At 56.0% G+C, this 15925-nt stretch overlaps 2 protein-coding genes across 2 annotated transcripts; both read left to right on the top strand.

Moving 5' to 3' along the window:
• Positions 1 to 1155: 1155 nt before the first annotated feature.
• Gdf1 (growth differentiation factor 1) lies at positions 1156 to 15878 on the top strand. The gene is made up of 8 exons (XM_036166573.1): positions 1156 to 1482; positions 3469 to 3628; positions 6564 to 6744; positions 7945 to 8106; positions 8459 to 8606; positions 8692 to 8801; positions 13849 to 14571; positions 14995 to 15878. The coding sequence occupies exons 7-8, from the start codon at positions 14271 to 14273 to the stop codon at positions 15771 to 15773; spliced, it is 1080 nt and encodes a 359-aa protein (XP_036022466.1). The 5' UTR covers positions 1156 to 1482; positions 3469 to 3628; positions 6564 to 6744; positions 7945 to 8106; positions 8459 to 8606; positions 8692 to 8801; positions 13849 to 14270; the 3' UTR covers positions 15774 to 15878.
• Cers1 (ceramide synthase 1) lies at positions 1234 to 13912 on the top strand. The gene is made up of 7 exons (XM_036166574.1): positions 1234 to 1482; positions 3469 to 3628; positions 6564 to 6744; positions 7945 to 8106; positions 8459 to 8606; positions 8692 to 8801; positions 13849 to 13912. The coding sequence occupies exons 1-7, from the start codon at positions 1234 to 1236 to the stop codon at positions 13889 to 13891; spliced, it is 1053 nt and encodes a 350-aa protein (XP_036022467.1). The 3' UTR covers positions 13892 to 13912.
• Positions 15879 to 15925: the final 47 nt, after the last annotated feature.

The following is a 15925-nucleotide window of genomic DNA, read 5'->3' as shown; positions in this document are numbered from 1 at the left end:
CACTCTGTAGCCCAGGCTGGCCTCGAACTCACAGAGATCCACCCGCCTCTGCCTCCCAGTGCTGGGATTACAGACGCGCGCCACCACTTTGAAACAATAATAGCAGGGGCTGGAGAGATGGGTTGGTGGTTAAGAGCACACACTGCTCTTGCAAAGGACTGGAATTCTGATCCCAGCAACTATATCCATCCAGCCCACAACAGCCTGGAACTTCATCCCCAGGGGACTCCATACCTTCTAGACCTGTGGGCACCTGGATGTGTGACAGATGCGCTCACATACACTTCGAGTTGGAGGGAAATATCTCTGACCTCCATACTCATGCACTAGGCATGTGTGAGTGCACACACATGGTGTGCACATGCATGAGGCTGGGGTTCTGACTCCTTTGGTGGAGTGCTTACATGCACAGAGCCTGAGCTCCATCACCACCAGTGGATGAACTATGCATAGTGGTGCATAACTGCCTTCCAGGCACTCAGAAGGCAGAAGCAGGAGTTCAAGACCATCATCAGCTACACAGTGAGACCCTGTCTCAAAAACCAAAAAGGGCCTGAGGCCGTGGCCAGGGAGATCAGTGCAAAAGGCCTTGTGGCTGGAGGAATCAGTAGAGTAGAAGAAACTGACCAGGCTAGTCTTGGTGGCTTTCTCTCCGTAAGATGGAACTGCGGGAGGCTGGTCTTTGGACTGTCCCCAGCCCTCCTCCAGGTAACTCCCTCCCAGTTATCCTCTAAGCGGCACACACAGGCTCCAGAGCTGGCTGGAACCACAGACACTGTGTATTCCAGGAGCCCAATGGAACAGAGGGTGGGTCCAGACCCAAGCATGGGCAGAATTTCTTTTTTGGTCTCATTCCATTTATTTATTTGAATTGGGGCATAGGTAGAGATGAAAGGATAATTTCCTAGAGTCAGTCTGTCCTCACCTTCAGGACGTTAATTTGATGGCAAGGCCCCTCACACCTGCTGAGCCATCTTGATTGCAGAAGGGGTAGTCGCAGACTGAGCAAAGGACCACCCAGAGCTCCGGGACCACTTAGTCTCACAGCAGCACTGGAGGAGGGCTGGAAGGGTGGATCCCGGCATTCTGGGGGCGGGGCCTGGGACGACCACGCCCCCGTTTTGCTCTGGCGGGGGCCTGCGCGCCCCCGGCCTGGCTGCAGCGCGTGACGCGGGGGCGCGCAGCGGCTCGGAAGCGTGCGGGCAGCATCGGGGCAGCGGGCGATCGGGTGACATGGCGGCTGCGGCGATGACCACTGAGCTCGAGGTGCCAGAGCCGATGCCGAGCTACGCGCAGATGTTGCAGCGAAGCTGGGCCTCGGCGCTGGCAGCGGCACGGGGCTGCGGGGACTGCGGCTGGGGATTGGCACGCCGCGGCCTGGCGGAGCACGCGCACCTGGCTGCGCCCGAGCTGCTGCTGGCCGCGCTGTGCGCTCTGGGCTGGACCGCTCTGCGCTCGGTGGCCACCGCGCGCCTCTTTCGGGTCAGTGCGACCTGGGGGCCCCTGTGAACTGCATGCGGGAGAGTGAGTGGGGTCACTGCTCACGTATCCATTTGTCCATGGTGGCTGCTGGAAAGTTGCGGGGGGGGGGGGGGGGGGACGGGGCCTGGAGATGCCCTGGATGTTGGGACCTCAGAGACTATCCCGAGTCTTTGCAACAAGACCGGGTGGTGCGGGGGTGTAGCTGAACTGGGGTGACGCTATGACGGATTGGGGGTCCCATGTGGTGCAAGAAAACTAGATCCACACCCTGTCCTGGGTAGTTTCAATAGAATCTAGGGCGATCCGCTCGGTACTGCCTCTGTTGCGGACCCAAGGGCCGACCGGGGGACCCTTCTGGGGACCTACTTAGGGACCAGGGAGCCCAGATCCTGCACCAGGAGGCCTCGAGGTGCACAGAGGTCATCTGCGCCCTGCGTCATCGGGAGCTGCTGTATCTATACCAAGTCTGTGCAGTCGAGGCCCCGCCCCTGTCTGGAGTCCCCACCACCCCTGAACCAGGGATGGCACAGACCTGCGTGTCAAGGGCCACACCGAGGGGCTCAACCTTGGGAATGACCCTATCTGTGTCTTCAGGGTTGGATTCTGCCGCCCCCGTGGGGCGATGTTCAAAATGCTGTTTCTGGAGACTGAGGAGGCCACCGCCCAGGTCTGAAGAATGACCCTGGTAGTGATGACATTGGCACTTGACCCCATTCTTCACCTCTCCTGGGGGGATACTCCCTAGCGGACTAGCTAGGGACATCCTGCCCCCGTCTGACTGGAAGTAGCAGAGGGTGTGGGGACAGAGAGCGTTGTGCCAACAAAGGGGCCTTTTCTCTGCTGATGGGAAGAGGCTGCTCCTTGTTAGATCAAGATAGGGTGTTGTCCAGCTCCAGAGCCCACCCAGTCCTTTGTCACCCATGGGAGGGAGTGACAGCCCCCAGCTGCTGGAGAGAGGGGGAGGCAGAGTGAGGAGGGCAGCCCTGGTCCCCATCTGCAGCCCTGATGCCCAGCTGGGATGCTGGAGGCCCTTGAGGCAGCCTGACGCCACCCCACTCTCACCCTGCGCCTCTCTAGAAACAGGCGGAGGGGCTGCCCCATTCTCCAAGCTCAACTTGGCAGCAGCCTGGTTGCTAGGGGTTACAGGAGCTGGGTTCTGGCTGTCTCCATGACAACTGCTGAGTGCTCTGGGCTCCTCTGGCCCCCTCAGCCTTTGTAGGAAGAGGGCTGGGTTTGGCCCACAGCTCTGGAGCTCTGCCTCAGGGTGCTGGGGCCTGCCCGTTCCAACCCAGTTTTTGTAGTTTTGGGGATAGTGTCTAACTCTGAAGCCCAGGCTGGTCAAATTTATGGCAATCCACCTGCCTCAGCTTCCCAAGCGCTGGGATGATACCCATACACCACTGATCTTCTAACTCAGGGCTCACTATCCTGTGATGTCTCCATGTCACCAAAATCAGCTTGGCTCCACCATCACATGACTCGCTTTCACTTTTGCCCCTTCTGACACCACCCCCTTCTCTCAGTAGCCTACAACATCACAGCCTTTGGTCCAGCTTTCTCCTATCCTCAATTTCTCCTCTGCTTCCTCCCAGTGTCGGGAGTCACTGTGTTTTCAAGTTCCCTTCCCCCAAGGTATTTTCCTTCAGTAGTCTCCCCCTTTCTCCCTTCCTGAGACACCTTCATTTCCTACTAGAACCTGAGCCCCCACCCTCACCCCCACCCCTGGCTCCCCTGGGCTCCGTTGCTTTAAACCTACATGTGTTATGACCCCCCCCTGCCCCCGGACTGCCTTTCCCAGGCCACACAGGACAGCTGGGTGCTAAGTTTAGCCCTTCATGACTGCACACGTGGGCTCTGGTTACCCCAGAGGATGTGAGGCTGAGCCTTCTCAATGCCACCCAGCCTGGCAAGTCCCTGGGTCTTGGTTTCCCCCTAGAGAAGCACTGAGCTCCCCAATGATAACCATTCCCCACCGTATCCCCACAGCCCCTGGCCAAGCGGTGTCGTCTGCAGCCCAGAGATGCTGCCAGGTTACCAGAGAGCGCCTGGAAGCTTCTGTTCTACTTGGGCTGTTGGAGCTATTGTGCCTACCTGCTCCTGGGTACCCGTTACCCTTTCTTCCATGACCCGCCCTCCGTCTTCTATGGTAGGAATCCTGTGGAACTCTGCTAAAAACACTGGGAAGGGGCTGGGAAGATGGCTCAGCAGGTAAAGGAGCTTGCAGCCAAGCCTGACCACCTAAGTTCTATCCTTGGGGCCCACATGATGGAAAGCGAGAACTGACTCTTAAAAGTTGTCCTTTGGCCTGGCGGTGGTAACGCACGCCTTTAATCCCAGCACTTGGGAGGCAGAGGCAGTCGGATCTCTGTGAGTTCGAGGCCAGCCTGGTCTACAGAGGGACATCCAGGACAGGCACCAAAATTACACAGAGAAACCCTGTCTCAAAAAACAAACAAACAGCTGGGCAGTGGTGGCGCACGCCTGTAATCCCAGCACTCGGGAGGCAGAGGCAGGCAGATCTCTGTGAGTTCGAGGCCAGCCTGGGCTACAGAGCAAGATCCAGGAAAGACACAAAGCTACACAGAGAAACCCTGTCTCGAAAAACCAAAACGAACAAACATGTACACTGTGGCATGTACACTGTTGTGTACACACACACACACACACACACACACACACACACACACGAGTTCTGGAATGGGCCTAATGAGATGCCGCTATGGAAGTCTTTATATCAAGACAAGGGTGGTCATGGAACCCTGGGAATGGGATGGTCAGAAGAGGGTCCCTACCAGAGGCAGTGCTGCAGGGACATGTGCAAAGGCCCTGGGGTGTCACAAGATAGTTCCATGAAGACTCAACTCCTGGCTGGAGTTTGAGTTTCATAGGAGGTGGACAGGATGAGGATTCATGGGTGCAGAAATGTGCAGAGTGGAGAGGCTCCTCGCTAGGACCATGATGTGGGAATCATCAGAGCCCTGGGAGGTGCGGAGATATATACTTCCCTAGGGACAGGGGAAGGGTGAGAGGACTCTGGGATGGACACACCTAAGAGCTTTCTTTCCCCACATGGAGAGCATCACACACTTTTTTCAGTGTAGTCCAGAATGGCCTAAAATTGGGGATGCCACTGCTCAGCTTCCTGAGTGCTAGGATCCAGGTGTGTATCACCACTCCCATGAGCCACACCCGTTTTGAGTTTCAAAAGGAGTGATGTTAGCTGTCATTCATGTAGATAACTCAATGGTTTCTTCCTGTTTGTGTTTGTTTGGTTTTTTGAGACAAGATTTCTTTGTGTAGTCCTGGCTGTCCTGGAACTCACTCTGTAGACCAGGCTGGCCTCAAACTCACAAAGATCCTCCTGGCTCTGCCTCCCAAAAGCTGGGACAAAAGGTGTGCACCAGCACGGCCCCGCTCTGGCACTATCCTCTCTACTCCTGAGCCACACCCACAGCCGTTCATGGGGCAGTTCTAGGCAGGGGCTCCACCTGCTCCAGGCTTTAGCAAGTGCCAGGGTGGCTTGTGCTAGGGACAGCCAGGAGGAGACCCCCAAACCTTCCAGGGGACAGCCAGTCTGATCATAGCAAGAAGTGGCAAGAGACAACCTAAGTGAGGAAGGCAGGGGGTCAGGGAGGTGGGTGTGTTAACTGGGACAAGGACCTTACTGGAGGTGACTGGTTGAGGTGTGCCCAAGTGGGGCAGTGCAGATAGACACTGTTGGGATTAGGAGCTTGCTGGAGGATGAGGAGAAATATGTGTATGGGGAGGGGTTCTTCTGTTTTCTATCACAGTGGGAGAGGACACCGTGCACTACAGTTTGCACATGTGTGGAGGTCAAATAACAACTTGTGGGGGTCAGTCCTCTCCTTTCCTCATGTGGGGCCTGGGGATCAAACGCAGGTCATCAGCAAGGCCCTTTACCCACCAAGCCTTCCTGCTGGGTCTTTTTGGGATTTTGTATAGGGTCTCATGTAGCCTGGCGTGGTCTCAAACTAAGCATCCTACTGCCTCAGCCTCCAGAATGCTGGGTGGAGGTCAGGGACAACACTGGGGTTGCTTCTGTCCACCTTTATGTGGGTCCTGGGCGTGGAAATCAGGTGGCCAGGCATCCATGGCCAGCATCTCTGCCACTGGAGCCATCTCCCCGGCCCCTCGGGTCCTCTCCAACTTCCCATTGAGTGGCTGCTCTAAGATGAGGCTGATGCAACTGGGAAAATGGAGGCGCTAAGGCTTAGAGTCAGACTTGGGAGAAAGAGCATCGAGGAGCCTTGAACTCAGCATAGGGAGGCAGGGCAGAGTAAGAAGCACAAGTCGGGGGCAGTGGACAGTGGGGGCTCACCTGGGGGAACAGACAGCTGTCTGAGTGAGGACAGACATGCCTGGAGGCATGGGAAGGCTGGAGGGAGAACAGAGGCATCAGGTAGAGTCCTCCACAGGAGACTCACCACGCAAATGTCCTGGGCCAGGTATTGCAACAAGAACCATCTCTGTCTGGAGGGTGGGCCCCAGGCATGATGGTACATACTTGTTATTTCAGCACTGAGGAGATGAGGCAGGAGCATTGCTGTGAGTTCTCAGGCCAGCCTGGATAACATAAGAAAGAGACTCTCAAAAACAAAACAAGCAAACAAAACCAAGCAAGCAAAGTGGGGCTGGGGAGTTGGCGGAGAACTTGAAGCCAGAAGCCTCAGTTCTGTCCATTTTCACCAGGCATGGCGTCTCCATGCTGGGCACCCCAGCACTCGGGGTGGGATGGGGCAGATTGTGACTTCAAGGGCATCATTTGCCACACATGAGACCCTGACTCGATAAAGGGGCTTGTGGCCAAGCCTGGTTACCTGGGTTGATCCTTGGGACCCACAGAGTGGAAGGAGCAGACTTGTAGAAATTGTTCTCTGACCTCCACAGGGGCTGGAGACAGACAGGTGCCCACATACATTCCCACAGTAAGTAAGTAAGTAAGTGATCTTAAAAACAAGACAGACTTATGACCACCCCACATTCAGAGGACACTTGTGAGGCTGTGTTGGGAGGTGTCGGGGACAGGCCCTGAACGTGACTGTGAACGTGGTTCTTCCCAGAGTGGAGGTCGGGCATGGCGGTGCCCTGGGACATAGCCACCGCCTACTTGCTGCAGGGCAGCTTCTACTGCCATTCCATCTATGCCACCGTGTACATGGACACCTGGCGCAAGGACTCTGCAGTCATGCTGGTGCATCACGTGGTCACCCTGCTCCTCATCGCCTCTTCCTACGCCTTCCGGTGAGGTCACCAATATATGCAAAGGCCTGGGGCTGGATGGGGCCAGAGCAAGGAGGGGCCGTGGAGCAGGGGTGTAAAGCCTGGAGAAGGACCCAGAAACCCTCCCCTCACCCACTGTCCCCTGCCTTGGGCCTACGGCTGCATGACCCCCCCCTTTTTTTCTACATTTATTGATTTTTAGGTTGGCATGGGTGTTGCAGCTTGTGTGGGGGTCAAGGACAACTTTCAGGAGTTGGTTCCTACCATGTAGGTTCTGGGAGTTGAACTCAGTTACTGGACTTGATGACAAGTGACTCTACCCACTGAGCCATCTTGCTAACCCTGTTTGACACCCTTGACCCAGACATAGCAAAAGATGTAGAAACAGAGATCTGGTGTTCGAAAGCCCACATGTGTTCCCACCTTCTCAGGGGGCTGAGACAGAAGGATCATTTGGACCAGAGTTCCAGGCCTGAGCTACAGTAGGACCCTATCTCTAACAGAATAGAAACTAAGCTGGGTTCCAGAGGCTGAGACAGGAAGATTTCTGTGAGCTGCAGGCCAGCAAGAGCTATAAGCATGAGACCTGACTCAGTGAAATAAGGGGAGCAGAGGAAGGGTGCACAGCTAAGGGCACTGCCCCCCAGGACACAAGTCTCCCCAGGGCACCGGCCTCCACGCCCCCCAGGACACAAGTCTCCCCAGGGCACCGGCCTCCACGCCCCCCCCCAACAGGTCTCCCCAGGGCATCCAGGGCACCGGCCTCCACTGGCACTGGCATGCGCACACCACATAGAGGCAGATCACACAGTAACCAGCAGCTGAAGCCACGGCTCAGGGTTAACAGCATGTCAACTGTTCTTGTTGGTTTTTGATGTTTTTATGTGTATGGGCACTTTGCACAGAATGGGATGCCCTGGAGCTGGAGTGACAGGTGGTTGTGAGCTACCTTGTGGGTACTGAGACCCGAACTCGAGCCTCCTGCAACCGCAGCCAGTGCTCTTGACCTCGGAGCTGTCCTTCCAGCTCCAGCTGTGCTGCTCTTGCAGCTGGCCGGGTTCAGTTCCTGGCACTGTGTCCGGTTGCTCATGCTTCCCGACACCCTCTCCCGGGCTCCGCAGGCTCTGCACACAGGCACACACTCACACACAGTTGAACCCACCGCGGCTGGGATGGATGGCCTGGCTCTGCAGTCCCGGTGTGATTGTCCCCACCCCACAGGTACCACAATGTAGGCCTCCTCGTGTTCTTCCTGCACGATGTTAGCGATGTGCAACTGGAGTTCACCAAGCTCAACATCTACTTCAAGGCCAGGGGCGGCGTCTACCACCGTTTGCACGGGCTGGTGGCCAACCTGGGCTGCCTCAGCTTCTGCTTCTGCTGGTGAGAGCCGTGGGGCAGCTGCGGTTGGTGGGCCGGGCAGAGGGGTGTGGCTTAGCGGGTGGGTGGGGCCAGGAAGGGGTGTGGCTTAGTGGGGCCCAGAATTCCGCCCGGCCCAGGGCCAGGCCAGGCTGGAGAGGGGCTGATGCTTGGTGGCGTGAGTGGGACCGGGAGGGTGTGGCCTAGTCCAGAATTGTGAGGCCTGGGAAGAAACGGAAGGGTGCTAAGCAGGAGGGGAGTGGATCCTGGTGGATGAGGGACAGGTCGATAAATCAAGGCGTGAGGGAGGGGAAGGAGAGAGGAAGAGGAAAGAAGCCTGACCTTCCTTCCTGTGTCCCTGACGGCCCTCCTCCAGGTTCTGGTTCCGCCTCTACTGGTTCCCGCTGAAGGTTCTGTATGCCACCTGCCACTCCAGCCTGCGGTCGGTGCCCGACATTCCGTACTATTTCTTCTTCAACACACTCTTGCTGCTCCTCACTGTCATGAACATCTACTGGTTCCTGGTGAGCCAGCCCTGCGGGTCCTCCCGTGTACAGGCAGGAAGGGACTGGCAGCCTCAGGGTCTCACCCGGCCTTCTCCTCCCACAGTACATCCTGGCTTTCGCTGCCAAGGTGCTAACTGGCCAGATGCGCGAACTGGAGGACTTGAGGGAGTACGACACTTTGGAAGCTCAGACCACCAAGCCCTGCAAAGCTGAGTGAGTGAGGCTGGGTCTCAGGCCCCAGCTCCTTCCTTTAGGAACAGGTGTGGGCCCAGAGAATGCAGGGATCCCACGGAGAAACTGCCTGAGGCAGAGGCGTGGATATGTAGCTGGAAATGCAACTTCTGGGTGGTAATAGGCCTTTCATGGCTGGGAGCTGCTCGCTGGGCCGGAAGGAATGACCAAGAGCTTGCACTGGGCCAGACTGTGACCTCCAGCCCAAAGGAGAACAAGGCCTCCGCCTGCCCTGTTGGCCTGGGAGTCCAGGGTTGGCTCAGCAGCCATGCGAAGGCTGAAATGATGCTGGGGTCGCAGTGGACCTCTGGGGCCCTCACCAGACCCTAGGCTGGGTAGACAAGCAGGGTTCAGGACATGCAGCACCCCTGGGACAATGTGAAGGACACTGAGCAAGAGCAAGAGCGGGAGGCTGTAGAAGGTTCCAGAAGGTGCAAACCAGCCAGGTCCTGGGATATGGTAGAGGTATCAGCTCAGACCCCGTGAGGCAGGAGGTGAGGGAGAAAGAAATACGATTTAATAATTTTTGGTTTTTAAGGAATGGAGGAGAAGGACATCTTTTTAAAAAAAATTATTCTTATGGTGGGGTCAGGGCATGGGCCACAGTGGGCGTGAAGGTCAGAGGTCAACTTTGTGAAGTCAAGTCTCTCTTTCCACATGTGGATCCCAGGGATCAATCTCAGGTCATCAGGATTGGCTACAAGCACCTTTCCCCACTAAGCCATCGTGTTGGCCCTAAGTTCTTTTGTTTTGTTTTTTAACTTTTAAAATTATTATTGTTATTTTATGTGTGTGGGTGTTTTGCCTGAGTATATGTATGTGCACCATGTATGTGCAGTACCCAAGAAGGCCAGAGAGGGTGCTAGATCCCCTGGAAGGAGTTAAAGATAGATGTGGCCCTTAATGTGGTTGCTGGGAACTGAACCCAGGTCCTTTGAAAGGGTAATCAGTGCTCTTAACTAACCACTAAGCTATCCCTCTCCAGTGGTTCTTAACCTTCCTAACACTGCGACCCTTTAATACAGTTCCTCATGTTGTGGTGACCCCCAACCATAAAATTATTTTCTTTCTTTTTTTCTTTTTTCTTTTTTTGGTTTTCTAAGAGACAAGGTTTCTTTATATAACAGTCTTGGCTGACCTGGAACTTGCTCTGTAGACCAGGTTGGCCTTGAACTCACAGAGATCCACCTGCCTCTGCCTCCTGAGTGCTGGGACTAAAGGTGTGAGCCACCACTGCCCGGCTCATAAAATTATTTTCATTGCTACTTCATAACTGTAATTTTGCTACTGTTATGAATCATAAAGTAAATATCTGGGCTGGAGAGATGGCTCAGTGGTTAAGAGCACTGACTGTTCTTCCAGAGGTCCTGAGTTCAGTTCCCAGCAACCACATGGTGGTTCACAACCATCTGTAATGAGATCTGGCGCCCTCTTCCAGCCTGCAGTCATGCATGCAGGTAGATCACCATATACATAATAAATAAATTAATTAATTAATCTTTTTTTACAAGTAAATATCTGATATATGGCCCCCGTGAAAGGGTCATTTGACCCCAAAGGGGTCATAACCCACAGATTGAGAACTGCTTCTCTAGACCCTGGCCCTAAGTTGTTCTTTTTAAAAATTATTTGTGCATTTATTCTGTTTGGATGGAGAGTTCTCTGCCTGTGTATTGGTTCACTACCTGCGCACCTGATGCCCACAGAGGTGAGAAGAGAGCATCAGATAGATCCCCTGGCGTTGGAGTTACAGACAGTTGTAAACTGCCATGTAGGTGCTGGGACTCAAACCTGGGTCCTCTGGAAGAGCAGCCAGTGCTCTTTACCATGGCGTGAACCTAATTTCTTGGAGTTAGGCATGACGGTGTCCACCTACTGATGCTAGCACTCAGGAGGCTGAGCAGAAGTCCCAGGACAGCTTCAACTAGAGAGACTGTTTTTAAAGAAAAACCTAGACAAATAAATAGACACATTTTCATTCCTACCAAATCTGGGGCTACAAAGGAAGTGTGTTGAGGCCAGAGCCAGCACCAGGGCATGGTGAGAGGTTCGCTTCCTATCGCTGACCACTCCCAGCTGAGCACAGGGAAGTCAGGCAAGGAAGTGCAGCAGGCCTCACTGGCCTTCTTTCTCACAGCACCCAGGACCCCTTGTTTGGGGGCAGAACCACTCCCAGCGGGCCAAGATCTCTCCCTTCAGTCATTAATCAAGAAAGTGCCCTACAGACTGGCCTACGGGTTAATCTGCTGGAGGCCTGTTCTCAGTTGAGGCTCACTCCCTTCCCAATGACCCCAGTTTGTGTTAATGATAAAAACTAGTACAGTTGACCCCCTTGTCAACCTGATGCACAAACACATTAGTATTAAACCATAACCTCTCCTTTATTTTTCTCCCCAAGATCCCATGTTAATGTTACACTATAAAACACAGTCCAGCCGGGTGGTGGTGGCACATGCCTTTAATCCCAGCACTCGGGAGGCAGAGGCAGGCAGATCTTTGTGAGTTTGAAGCCAGCCTGGTCTACAGAGTGAGATCCAGGAAAGGCACAAAGCTACACAGAGAAACCCTGTCTTGAAAAAGAAAAAAAAAAAAAAGTTCAACCACTCTGGGGTTGGAGACTTCCAGATGACCTGGGTTCAATTCCCAGCACCCATATATCAGCTCACAACTGTCTGTTACTCCAGTTCCAGGAGATCTGGTGCCCTCACACCAATGCACATAAAATAAAATTAAATAAATTATCCAAAGTCTCTCAACTGTGGCTCCTGTAAAATTAAAAATAAATTAAACATTCCCTACTCTAGACACGATCAAAGTGTCAATTAAATCTGTACCTCAGTGTCTCAAATCTGGGGTTCACTCAAGATCATCTAGGCTTGTCTCAGCTCACATTGGCTGCACTCCGCTGCTGCTGTGCTCCCATGGCCCTGGCATCTCAGACATGACGGACTCTCCACCTTCATCTGTGGCCTCAGCTGCTCTCCATGACCCCTTCATGCCTTGAAACTGGTACCACACAGGAGAGTTTTACATCTTACAAGGAAGGTGGCCCCCTCTGGACCACAGCTTCTGTGTCTGACCCTGAGGAAACACTTGCAGGAGACTTCACAGCATGATGCTGGGCTCAGTCACAGCTGACCAAAAGCTGTTAATCCCACTGAGCAAGAATAGGGCCACTATCACAACTTTGGAGCCAAAATTGAAGCAAATTTTATTCAATACTGGCCAAGATGATGGACACTGGCCAGGTCCATACTGGTGGTCCCCAGAGAATGGCCACAGAGTACTTTAATCAGATGCTTATAAAGGCAAAACCCACAAGGCTACGTATTTGTACTTCCTGCCTTTGCCCAATGGGAGCAAGCATACATCCTGAGGTACCTCTGCCTGTGTGTGACCAAGCGCATCCTGTGCAGCTGGGGCGACCAACCTTGTTTACTGAAGGAAAACACAGGGCTTGTCTCACATGAACAACAGCCCCCAGCATTCCAGGAAGTTATCTGTCCTTGGACAAGTGGGGCTTACAGGCTAGAGGCATTTGTTTTATAGATCTCTTGAGCACAGTAATTACAACTTAAGACGTAACTTTAACCCTCACAAAGCCACACAGCCATACAAGCTCTGTGGTAGCCAGAGCAGAAAGCTGGGGGTTCACATCCAAAACTGCAAGCAGTAAGCAGAGAGAACGTACTTCACATTGGATGAGGCCTAAGATCCCAAAGACCACTCCCAGGAACATACTTCCTCCTAAAATGCTGCGTGCGTGCGTGCGTGCGTGCGTGCGTGCGTGCGTGCGTGTGTGTGTGTGTGTGTGTGTTCAAAACAGGGTTTCTCTCTGTGTTGCTCTGGCTTTCCTGGAACTCACTTGGTAGCCCAGGCTGGCCTCGAACTCACAGAGATCTGCCTGCCTCTGCCTCCTGAGTGCTGGCTGCGATTAAAAGCGTGCGCCACCACCGCCTGGAGAAAAGCTTCACGTTTTTAATCCCCCCCCCCCCACATATGGACACCAACTGAGGAGCAGGTGTTCAAATGAGCCTATGGGGCACACTCTCATGCCAAGCACCACACCGAGGGGCCTGGACGGGTGTGTGAAACCTCTCCCAGGACTATGAGCTCAGCTAGAGGATGAGGTCTGACTGAGCCCACAGGACGACAGCCGGTCTGTCTGGTTCTGATGTACGTAAAACTTCTAAAATCAAAGTGGAACAGCCAGCATGTTAGACCAAGAATCAACCATCTTCAGGCTTATGGCTGAAACTGCCGTCTGTGTAATTGGGGTTCAGGGTAGGGTTGCCTGTGCTATGACATAGGGGCCTGACGGGAGTCTCATTTGGAATGTTTCGGTTGTAGTGGTACCCTTAATGTGGGTTGTGAGGTCTGTGAAGACATGGGAGGGCATTTTGAGGAAGCTTCTGGAACATTCCAGAGGCTTCTACGAGGCTTGAGAACAGGGTAGGGAGACTCAAACAAATCTGAAAACAAGAAGGGCCCTCTTGCTGCGGGAGATGCCGCACCCAGGGCTCCAACAGCTGGACCCCTGGAGGGACTGCTCTGCCTCACTTGAGGAAGTCCGCGGTATGCCCCCAAGAACGAACTGCAGAGGGGGAACACCAGCGACACCTGCCGGCCACAACTAAAAACTCTAGCGCCTGGCTCGGTGGGCCACGCCTTTAACCATCCCACACCGGGGCAGGGGGAGGTGGGGGAGGGAGCAGAGGCAGAGGCAGGTGGGGTACGGCTCGGCTGCAGAGCACGTGCCTCGCGCTGCCGAAGTCTGCCTTCCATTCCCAGCACGGTGGACCCTCCAAACTTTCCCAGAGCCTCTGAATATTGTGAAGGGAGTTTGGGGGTAGGGCAGGCAGGCACACGGGACCACAGCAGGGATGGTCTGGGGTGGGAGTCAGGGAGGGAGCCTGACTAATTCTACCTGCCTGATCCCTGCCAAGGTGGAAGAAGGGAAGAAGATATTTAACAGGGAGAGGGAAGCGTGTGGTTCCCAAACTCATCTGTCTTGACTTCTGGTCCCCAGGAAGCCGCTGAGGAATGGCCTGGTGAAGGACAAGCTCTTCTGAGTCCCTGTCCTCAACTCGGCCGTCCAGGACTCCTCCTACCCTACCTGGGAGACTGGCCCCGCCCCTGGAGACTCGATCCAGTTCCTGGAGGTCTGCTCCCACCCCTGGGGACCTGGCCCCGCCTTTGGAGGCATGGCCTCGCCCCCAGGGCGCCCGGGTTGCCACTCTTCTCCAGGGACCCTGGCTGCCAGCCGCTCCGCCTTCCAGGTCGACCCTAGACCACCCACCTTGGGACCGCCGCCCAGTCCTGCCCTCCAGATCAGTGGGGCTCGGACACGCCCCCTCTAGGACCTCAAAACCCCCTGGACCTGTGGCCTCCAGCCTACTGGTCCCGGACACAGTGGATCCCGCTGACTCTCGGACACCGCCTGGGAGGAAAATGCTCCCTGTCCGCCACCATTCTGGTGGCCGCCTCCTCTTTCTGCTCCTGCTCCTGCTCCCCTCAACGCCCCCGGCCCGCGCACCAGCACCCTCGGACCCCGCCTCTGCCCTGCTCCGGGCTCTGGGGCTGCACGAAGCGCCCCGGGGCGTCCCCACGCTCCGGCCTGTGCCTCCTGTCATGTGGCGCCTGTTCCGACGCCGCGACCCCCAAGAGGCCAGAGCGGGGTACCCTCTGCGACCGTGCCACGTGGAGGAACTGGGGGTCGCCGGAAACATCGTGCGCCACATCCCGGACAGCGGTGAGTAGGGGTTTGTGGTGGGACAAGGGCCCACGAGGCAAAGGGTCCTCCACGCGTCTAGTCCAGCCTGCAGCAAGCTATTTTCTTAGCCGTCTGAACTCAAGAACACATTCCGGGGCTTCCCAAGAGCAGACCCGGCCTCAGCCCTGCCTCCAACCCCACCACCTCACATCCTCTGATGCCTTCCTTCAGGTCATTTTCCGGGGCCCCAGGTGCTGGCTGGCCCACCTCCATCTGCCCAAGTCTCTAAGTGTAGGCAGGCGCCCCACGGTGTCTCTTCCTCGCATCTAGCGCCCTGCCCCCACCCATCCGTCAGCAGTGCCCTGCAGACGCTGCTGCCTCCGCACTCCCCTTCCTCCTCGTCCCGGCCCAGCCCGTTTGCCGGCACGCCGCGCCATGTCCGCTCTCTCCTCACCCCTCTAGGTTTGTTGTCCAGGCCCCTAGAGCCCGCCAGGACCTCGGGACTGTGCCCCAAGTGGACTGTCGCCTTCGACCTGTCTGGTGTGGAGCCTGTGGAGCGCCCGACACGCGCGCGGCTGGAGTTGCGGCTGGAGGCTGCGAACGGGGACATGCGCGGGTGGGAGCTAAGCGTGGCACTGTCGGCAGAGGCCGAGCATCCCGGGCCTGAGCTGCTGCGTGTGCCTGTGCCACCCGGGCTGCCACTGCGCGCCGACCTACTTGGGGCCGCGGTGGCTGCCAACGCGTCGGTGCCGCGCACCCTGCGCCTGGCGCTGTCGCTGCACCGTGGAGCCGCCACCGCCTGCGCGCGTCTGGCCGAGGCCTCGCTGCTGCTGGTGACGCTGGACCCGCGCCTGTGTCCCCCGCCACGGTCGCGGCGCCACACAGAGCCTGGGGTGGGCGGAAGTTCGGAAGGCACGTGCCGCACGCGACGGCTGCACGTGAGCTTCCGCGAGGTGGGCTGGCATCGTTGGGTGATCGCACCTCGTGGCTTCCTGGCCAACTTCTGCCAGGGCACGTGCACGCTGCCCGAAGCGCTGCCAGGACCCGGAGGGCCACCTGCATTCAACCACGCCATCCTGCGAGCGCTTATGCACGCAGCCGCCCCCACTCCGGGCGCAGGCCCGCCCTGCTGCGTGCCCGCGCGCCTGTCACCCATCTCCGTTCTCTTCTTCGACAACAGTGATAACGTGGTGCTGCGACACTACGAGGACATGGTGGTGGATGAGTGTGGCTGCCGCTGACCACCCGGAACACCCTTGCAGGGACAGCCCCATGCGAAAGCAAGGACCATTTGTTCATGTTTTATTGGTGACAAAAAGCTTAAAACAAATTTGACCAAAAATTAAGTTCCGTTGCGTTGGCGCAGGTGTGCCTGGGTAGGGGTCGGGTGGCT

Source organism: Onychomys torridus, chromosome 17 (assembly GCF_903995425.1).
Source record: "Onychomys torridus chromosome 17, mOncTor1.1, whole genome shotgun sequence".
In the NCBI taxonomy this organism is placed as follows: Eukaryota; Metazoa; Chordata; class Mammalia; order Rodentia; family Cricetidae; genus Onychomys; species Onychomys torridus.
This window is presented reverse-complemented; position numbering and strand designations above follow the sequence as displayed.